Genomic DNA, 9,706 nt, shown 5'->3' with positions numbered 1-9,706 from the left:
ATTTTAGGGCCATCAATCACTGATAACAATAAACTGATGAGCGGTAACAGCTTTTAAAGCGTCGCCTATGGCCAATTTTGGGTATTATCGTTTTTTGAGGTTTTGCGCGCGCACGCAATTTTAAGGCTTGACATGTTTGGTGTCTTTTTACCCGACGTGACCCCGTCTTTTATATTTTACCAAAAAATTGGGTAATAAATTTTTTATCATTTAATATAGGGGAAACTGTTTTCGGTGATTTTTCCTTAATATAGTAAAAAAATAAAAACCCCAGTGGTGAATAAATACCACCAAAAGAAAGCTCTATCTGTCCCCAAAAAAGGGTATAAAATTAATTTCAGTACAGCGCTGCATGACGGAATAAATGTCAGTCAAAGTACCGCAGCGCTGAATACTGAAAAATGGCCTGGATGGGAAGGGGGTTTAACACCGCGGATGTCAACTGGTTAACTATCTTTCACACTCTGCTAAAAAATATATAGATATATATCTTCATCTCTAATGGCCTCCTCTCCACAACATGACAATGTGCCAGCCTGGCAATCAGCTGTTTAAACCCAAGCTCTCTATCCTAGTAGCAAGGTTACAAGGACACATGCTCCTCTTATATAAATACTATATTAACACAAACCAATCATACTTACCCCATTAAGACTGCCCAAATCCTTCACTAAATGCTCATCTGCGGATGCTTCATAATTGATAACTGCATGTTGCTTGTCAACACTTCTTGACTATAAAGTACAATTTAGAAATAAAATCAGCATGTCAATATACTTCACACAAACATCCAATTAATACGGTACATTGATGAACATACATTATTATGCTTTACTATGCTATGTATATGCTGTCATAATACTAGAATCTTCTTCTAGCCATTGCAGAAAAGAACATGTCCCTAGAAGATACTCAAAAGAAGTTCCCTCAGTATTCAGTGATGTATCCAATCCTTGCCTTCTGTTCATTGCATTAGCTGGATTCAAAATATATAGTGTATATGATCAGTTTAATAAAGTGACCCCTCATGGTTCCCACAACATTTTGAGAAAGATCACACATGATTGTACAACTAGTCACTAAGCCTTTGTTCAGATGATTGTTCATGGCCACCTTAACTCAGTGGTCACTTACAGCAAAAGCCATGGTCTGAGCTTACAAAGCTGCAAAGGTATCTCGTTGTTGGAAGGGATGAGTCAGGACAAGGGTACACATTTTTTTACAAGGCATTAGATATACCATGGAATACAGTGAAGATTAATCTAGAAGTGGAGAAATATTGGAACAGTGACATTATCAAGAATTGGACGTTCCTCCAAAATTGATGAGCAAACAAGAAGAAAACTGGTCCGGGTGGCTTCCAAGAAGCAACAATAAAGGAGCTAGGGCTGCAACCAATTAAATCGATAATAATTGATAGTGAGAATAGTTGTCAACTATTCTCATTATCGATTAGTTGGTTGGATCCCCTAGCTCTCTCCTTCATGCTGGGTGGAGGGCACAGCAAGCAGTGGGCGGGTGCAATAGCCAGCCTGCTATTGCAATTTGAAATGGCCAATAGCAGGCTGGCCCACTACCTGCTGTATTTACATTCAGCTGCTGTCTGCGGAATCTTGCCACTGGCAGCTGTTATTCCCTGGCTGAAGCTATCCAAGCACCATGTGCTTACAATACAATTATTAAAAAATATATATACAAAAAGGTGGGGGGAAAAAGTCATTTTTGGTTTCGGCCTGACAAATTCTGCTGCAGGAGGTGTATTGCAGTGCCATTCATTTCAATGGCACCCTAAATGCACCTCCCACCCACAGTGTGATCGCCTGCACTGGAATGCACGGTACCGCAATGCTGCGCGTTCCAGTGCAGTGCGATTGCAAAAAAGCAGTTTTATTCTGAAGTAAAACTTTATGTTTGTAACACTTCAATTGTGTATTTTATTTTAAATTAAAGGATGGTCATTTTTTTATCCGATTATTTGAAAAAATAAATCGACCAACTAATCGATTATGAAAATAATCATTAGTTGCAGCCCTAGGAGGAGCAGCGGGAATTTCTGGCAAGTACTGGTTGTGTACATTTGACAGCAATCTCCTGTATTTTTCATATGTGTGGGCTGTGGGGTAGGGTGGCAAGGCTGAAACCTTTTCTTACTAAGAAAAACATTCAATCCCAGCAACATTTTCCAAAAACCTACAAGTCTGCCAAAAGCATGTAGGGAAATGTGTAATGGTCTGATGAAACCAAGATTAAAATGTTTGGCCATACTTCCAAAACACTGCCCATGACCAAAAGAACACCATACCCACAGTGGAGCATGGTGGTGGTGGCAGCATTATAATTAATCAAGGTGGCGAGACTTATGAACAGTGCTTAATATAAGTCAATTCACAAAACCTTCAGGCTTCTGCTAAAAAGCTGGCAAAGATTCCCAAGGCAAGATGTGCCATGCTGATAGACAAGTGCTGCAACAAAGTATTAGTTGGTGTGCAAGTTTATGCAAAAACATTATTAATTGTATGTGTTTTACTGGGTCTAGTGAGTGGTGACAGAGGAAGCAATTCTTCTACTTCATCTAGAGATTTTTAGCTGCTTTTATCGCACCCTTATAAACTGGCTGTCGGTGTTTAACTGAATAGCCGCTTTTTACTGTACTGCTATGAGAAACAGAGAACATTTACTCCTCTTCTCATCGCAGCTAAATAAACTGCTTCACAGAGGAGATAAGTTGCAATAATCATTATCACAGCTCCATTTACTCCATTTAGAATGTAAATCTATTTAGAATGTAAATCTAAATACCTGAATAGCAATGACTGAATTTTCAAGTTTCATGGTCTAATGTGCGCGATGCTTCAAGGATTACGGCATCAAGAAGGCGAAGGGGGAGAAGGCGAAGGGGGAGAAGGCGAAGGGGGAGAAGGCGAAGGGGGAGAAGGCGAAGGGGGAGAAGGCGAAGGGGGAGAAGGCGAAGGGGGAGAAGGCGAAGGGGGAGAAGGCGAAGGGGGAGAAGGCGAAGGGGGAGAAGGCGAAGGGGGAGAAGGCGAAGGGGGAGAAGGCGAAGGGGGAGAAGGCGAAGGGGGAGAAGGCGAAGGGGGAGAAGGCGAAGGGGGAGAAGGCGAAGGGGGAGAAGGCGAAGGGGGAGAAGGCGAAGGGGGAGAAGGCGAAGGGGGAGAAGGCGAAGGGGGAGAAGGCGAAGGGGGAGAAGGCGAAGGGGGAGAAGGCGAAGGGGGAGAAGGCGAAGGGGGAGAAGGCGAAGGGGGAGAAGGCGAAGGGGGAGAAGGCGAAGGGGGAGAAGGCGAAGGGGGAGAACATAATAAAGCACTTCAGACAAAAACCATAACCTCATGATCACAATGTTGTATCTATGGCAGCAAGCATCCTCCATTTGCACAGTACAACATTTCTTTCCACAACCCACACAAAACAAAACCTGAGAAATGTGGACAATAGGAAACAAAGTCTACCAAAGCATTCATACTAACATTATTTAAACATGAATGTGATTTATTTATTGCAATTTATTTTTATATTTGTCTGGAGTTCAGTGTTAAGTTCAGACATGCAAAACTATGCAATGGCTGAAAACGAATAAAACTTAATGCAGCACATGGCTGTAAAAAGATGGAAAATCACCTGTAACATTAGCTCGCAGTCATCTCTTCCAACAAAAATCATTTCTCTTGGCAGTCTGTGCCTTGTGCCTCCGCTGCTCACCAAAAACCATGATGTCAAGCTCATTTTTCCAACTTAGTGTTTGATTCTTCATACATCAGAATTTCTCTAAATTAAAAATAAAAAAAAAAGTGTAAAAACGAGAGTTCCAGGCAATAAAACAAATTGATATGCACCCCCCCAGTATTTGGTAACTATATCAGCTATCCATTCAATTATGAAATTGGAGACAATTACTGTAAATCAGAAACAATTATAGATCTATGGACCTCTGCAACCTATACAAACATCTCCAGCCCTCAATCACTGGCTCTATCTGAACACTGATCTTCCACATCAGAAAAACCGCAGCACTGCTCATGTGACCGAGGGCTTGTCCACACCATACACAATGTGTTCCAGCACGGTTAGCTGCTGGAACGCACTGTATCGTATCCCGGCCAGCTCCCTGCAATTAGGGGCGGGAGGGAGTGTGGCAGGGCATTGAAGTCAATGGCACCGCAGCCACGCCCCCGCCCTTAAAATCCCTACTTTAATGTAGGGCCTTAAAAAAACGTACTTCAACGTGCACATAGGTGAGAATGGGCCTTCAAAACACACATGTCTGGTGAACTTACCCTTACTTAGCCCATGGGGCTGAAAAAAAAAAAAAACCTGAAGTGTATGATCAGCCTTAGGTACAAAAATATCCTCCGTGTGCCTCCCAGAAACTATATTTCAGTTTGTTACTAGAGTCCTGAATTCAGGTCTGAGCCCTACCAAGTGATTGGTGTGCATGGGGCAATCAAGTGTTTCATGAGGCATTGCAAGACTGACAGTTACAGGCATGACCCCCAAAGCCATGATGGGATTTGTAGTTAAAGCACACCTGGAGGTGCCCACTCTGATCTAGGCAGAATGGAGACGGGGAGCCCACGGAAGAAGCAGCTTTAATAAGAATCTTTTTTAATGTACAATCAAAGCTGGAATACATCCGGATTTATGTACATCCAAAGTCCATGTCATTAAAGGTGAAGTAACCCTTTAACTCTAGGGCAGGGGTGGGCAATCTCCGGCTCTCCAGCTGTGGTGAAACGTCAAATCCCATCACGCATCTGCCTCTGGGAGTAATGCCTGTGGCTGTGAGAATCTTGCAATGCCTCATGGGATTTGTAGTTCCACAACAGCTGGAGGACCAGAGTTTTCCCACCTCTGTTCTATACAATCTGATTGTACCATCGCTATACAATCTCCTTTAGCTTTACCAAAACCATGTATTATGAGGATGTACATATATAGATTGTAAGCCCTCAGGGGCAGGGCCCTCCTTACCATCTTGTCTTGAATTGTAATGTGATTGTAATGTCTTCCTTATATTGTAAAGCGCTGTGCAAACTGTTGGCGCTATATAAATCCTATATAATAATATAAGTCCTTCATACATATGCCGGCACATTTGTAGGTTTTTACATGAACCCCTTAACTATCACCAACCTGGGGCACTCAAACTGATGCACGATTAAAAAATGCATCACGCCAATGACCTTCACAGAAGAGTACATCCAGATTTCTGGACAACTGAAGTCATATGCAGATGAAAACTTCATCCATGAAAGCTGAGCTTGGCCCCACAACCCTACTGTCCAATGGGTCTGCCCATTATAAAAAAGGACCAAATGACCATCGAGGAAGCTCAGGAGGCAAGATTAGCAGGAAGAGCTCAACATTAAGGGCCGGTTCACACCACAAAGTCTGCGATCCAGAGCGTTCGGCCTCTGGAAAGAAAGCTGGCCGGCTTCCTGTGTACAGGGACGGGAGGGAGCTTGGCGGTGCACTGATGTCAATGGACTGCGATCACCCGCACACGTGGCACATTAGTGCCTGCGTTCCGATCCAGTGCAGCACTTGTGCAGATCACACTGGACCGGACCGCAGGCACTGATCTGCCACGCGTTCGGGTGATCGCACTGCGGGTGAGAGGGTGTGGCTGCTGCACCATCGACTTCAATGCACTGCCACGCCCCCTCCCGCAGGGAGCCGGCCAGCTTGCGTTCCAAAGACCGAAACGCTCTGGAACGCAGACTTTGTGGTGTGAACCGGCCCTAAAGGGAAATGTTACTCTTATCTTAAAAATGGCAACAAAGGCACCTTTAAAAATATTCATTCATGACGATCTACGAGGGACAGTCAAAAATTATCCGCACGCCGGGTATATTAAAACTTCTGTTGGCCGCACTGTCTTATCAGCGCTTTCTGTTCAAGGCTACCGTCTCCCCAGTCACTGCTGTGCAGGTGTGAACGTGTTATGTCAGTTCATTTGTAACTGCGGTGCGAGAAAAAAATGGATGCCAACATTGAGGGTACATGTGAAATGATTCTATCGAATAGACGAGTGACAGTGGATTATGTGGCTTTAGTCCCCTGAAAGCAGCACTACGAGGACGAAGATTCACCTCTGATGAAGAAGCGAAGACAGGGGTGCATTTGGGGCTCGCAGCTCAGCCTAAAACATTTTTTTGGCTGGGTTCACACCTAGGCGGCACTGTTTTTCTGCGTTAACATGTGGTTATCTGCGCGTTGTGCACATTTGTATGCGCGTTTTGTTTGGCAGCTCATAAACCATTGTGGGCAATAGAACGTGCGTATAAACGCGCAAAAACGCTCACGAACATGTACATGCTTCTGATGCGTGTTTTTGAGCATTTCCAATGAAGTCTATGGGGCAAAAAAGCTATTTTAACAGCCCAAAAGGAGCTCATGTACCTTTTCAGGCGTTTTTCTACTCAGGTGTGAACCAGGGCCATTGAAAATCATGGGATTTCTCGTGTTGGGCAGTTAAAAGCGCTTTTCCAACTGCTCAAAAACTCCTAGGTGTGAACCAAGCCCTAATGAGGGAATAATAAAGCTTGTTGACAGATGGACAAAGTGTACTGAAAAGCAAGGAGATCATGTCAAAAAATGATGTATTTGTCTTTTCTAAAAGTTGATTCAAATAAATTCTACAGCCAGAGTGCGGATAATTTTTGACTCACACATACATACTTCTGGATTATTGCAGGCTTTTTATTCTTTTCCTCCCATCTCCCCCCTGGAACTGTGGGTCTGCCTCCTAGAACATAGGATAACGTACATCTTCTCAGGGGGAAAAATATCCTTTCCCTGGAGATGTGGTGAGATTTCCCAGGAAGGCACTGGTGATGTAACCTTCCCAGGATGCATCTGTGAGGCCAGGACTACATCACCAGCAGGTGGAGAAACAGTAAGGGCCGGGTCACACCACAGCATGCTTTGGCAAAGTGCACTGTGGTAAATTTTTGCATGTGTTAGGTTTTATTTTTTTATCACATGACCTTCTCTTTATCCAACTCGCGCTGCAGTACGATAACATGCTGCCTGCCTCATTTTTTTCTCTTAGGGCTTGTTCAAACCAATTGCGGTGTGTTCCAGAGCGGTAGCTGCAGGAACGCACAGCAATCGCACAGTTAACTTATCCCTTCGTTCTGGGGCAAAAGGGGGTGTGTTGGTGCATTGAAGTCAATGGCTCCGCAGCCACGCCCCCTTTGCGATCGGATCCTTGGCAAAACATTGCCTGCGTTCCGTTCCGCTGTGAACGCAAAGAAATGCTTCATTCTTTTGCATTCGCAGTGGACTGGAACGCAGGCGCTGTTTCACCATGCGTCAAATCGCACTGCAGGCGGGCGTGGCTGCGGTGTCATTGATTTCAATGCACCACCACGCCCCCTCCCGCCCCAGAACAAAGAGGGAAGTTAAGTGTGCAATTTCTGTGCGTTCCAGCAGCTGCCGCTCTGGAACGCACTGCGATTGATGTGAACAAGCCCTTATTGTATGAGTACACACTGGCTGAGCTGTGACAATATAAAACAAGGCTTCTTGCCTTGTCCATGCGCTGAGACGGAGCCCAAGGCATGTGGTGTGAACATCTTCTTCTGCATCTAACGACCCTTGTGACATGTGGTTTCCACTGAAGATAACGTCTGCAGTCATTCATCATATGCACAGATTAGATTGCCCAGGTTGGGGAACGGTTTCCTTCAATCCTATCAAATGTACAGTCTTGCTTCGTTATGACTGGTACTCTTAACAACCCTGTTGCCTATAGGAACTGCACCCCCCTTCCTATACCGAGGGGCCTATTTATAGCAGTGTGCGCAGATCACTATCTGTAGGACTTACTCCACATTTCACTCCTTACTCAGAGAACACAAGTCACGGTCAGAGGGGTCCCACCAAGTGTTCTCTGCACAATGCTGCCTATAACACTCCATGGGTGGAAATAGCAGTCACATGACTTTGACAGGTCATGTGACTGACATCTACTCCTTCTGCCTTTGTATGCCCATTCAGCCATATAAAGGAGGCACCACTTGCGACGTGCTGAATACATCTGTAAAGCAAATCACTGGGCTGTATAAATGGAAATGTTTTACATTTTATTAAATGCTCATTTTTTCTAGCTTAAAAAAGAAAGTTCTGCTCAGCCAAAGCTTGGAGCCGGCCGGCTGTCACAGCACTGCACCCAGCCCATCTCCTCCTACACTGCAGCAACCTGCTTGGATTTCAGCTGACTCCTGCTGAATCGGCCAACATTTGAGTTGTGGTTTGCACTATCGGCTCCGCCCGGCTCAATTCTTCAACTGAATATTGTCATAGGAGCTGGGTGGGAAAATTGTCACAGAACAGTGACTGCATCCAATCATACAGACATGGCTGCCAGTTGTCAAACCACAGCAGCCAGCAGGGTGGATTCCTCCATTCATGCTCTTCAGCTTGGATGGAGGAATCTGTTAGACTTCGCAGGGACTTCTCATGCGTGGTCGGCAAGCCAAGTGTTCATAGCGGAGTGTTCCATCATGAAGGGCTGTCCTTCCATCTAGACCAGGGGTGGGCAACTCCGGCCCTCCAGCTGTTGCTGAACTACAATTCCCATGAGGCATTGCAAGACTGACAGTTACAGGCATGGCAGATGCATATTGGGAATTGTAGTTAAAAGGAGAACTATGAGGTGAGTGCTTTTCACTCACCTCATAGTTCTAGCCGACCTGTGATGGCTCTCTGCCGTGACAGGGGAGGGGCTGGATTGCCCCCTCCCCGCTCCGCCAGCGCTGACTGGTGGAACGGACGGGGGAGGGTACAGCTGGCTCTGCCTCCAGAGAGGGAGAGCCGGCTGTCAGTCACGCAGCTGGGCGGATCCCGGCACAATTGTCGGGATCTGCTTCAGCTGCCGCGTCTCAGTGCACTGCGAGCAGCAGTAGGGTGCTCGCGGTATAGGGCACCCTACCGCTGGGTGACGGGAGGACGCTAGTTTGTGTCCTCCCGTTACCCTAAGGAGAACTATGGGGAAAAGCCTTGACCCCATAGTTCTCCTTTAAAGTGCAGCTGGGGGTGCCCACCCCTGATCTAGGCAGAACTGAGATGGGGAGCCCACGGCAGAAGCAGCTTTGATAAGTAAGAATCCTTTTTAATGTACAATCAGAGCTGGAATACATAAATCCTAATCCATGTCATTAAAGGTGAAGTGGCCCTTTAACTCTAGAGCAGGGGTGGGCAATCTATGGCTCTCCAGCTGTGGTGGAACTACAAATCCCATTATGCATCTGTCTCTGGGAGTCATGCCATGGCTGTGAGAATGTTGCAATGCCTCATGGGATTTGCAGTCCACAACAGCTGGAGGGCAGGAGTTTTCCCACCTCTGTTCTATACAATCTGATTGTACAGAGATGGCACAATCTCCTTTACCAAAACTACATATTATGAGGACGACTCTAAACAATCCATGCACGTAGAAAATCAGACAGGCCTTCATGGTAGACTGGAAGGAGATTGTACAATCAGATTGCATAGTGTATGGGCAGCCTTAGCCTAGTGATGTGCAAGGGTATGTTTGCCTAAGCCTGCGCAAAACTGTCAGCGACACACCCCCCCCTGATCAGCTGCGGCCGGGGCATTCCCTTCCCCACATAACAAAGGGGAAAAGCACGCCCTGGCTAGAAGGGTGGTGTCACTGAGTTTAGCCTAGGCTCAGTTTGCACCAAAC

General features: G+C 45.7%; 1 protein-coding gene across 1 annotated transcript in view; it reads right to left on the bottom strand.

The window, feature by feature from the left end:
* The window catches only part of CEP170 (centrosomal protein 170), a 64,075-nt gene that overhangs the window by 53,605 nt on the left and 764 nt on the right, over positions 1-9,706 (bottom strand). The window contains exons 2-3 of the mRNA XM_018559545.1: positions 3,634-3,780; positions 645-734 (exon numbers count right to left, since the gene is read on the bottom strand). Coding sequence (XP_018415047.1) covers positions 645-734; positions 3,634-3,738 — 195 coding nt within the window. The 5' untranslated portion in view covers positions 3,739-3,780. The remainder of the gene's footprint in view (positions 1-644; positions 735-3,633; positions 3,781-9,706) is intronic.

The sequence above is a fragment of the Nanorana parkeri genome, unplaced genomic scaffold (assembly GCF_000935625.1).
Source record: "Nanorana parkeri isolate BGI_ZX_2015 unplaced genomic scaffold, ASM93562v1 scaffold402, whole genome shotgun sequence".
Taxonomy (NCBI): Eukaryota; Metazoa; Chordata; class Amphibia; order Anura; family Dicroglossidae; genus Nanorana; species Nanorana parkeri.
The sequence above is the reverse complement of the archived record's forward strand: the minus strand, read 5'-3'. Positions and strand labels throughout refer to the sequence as shown.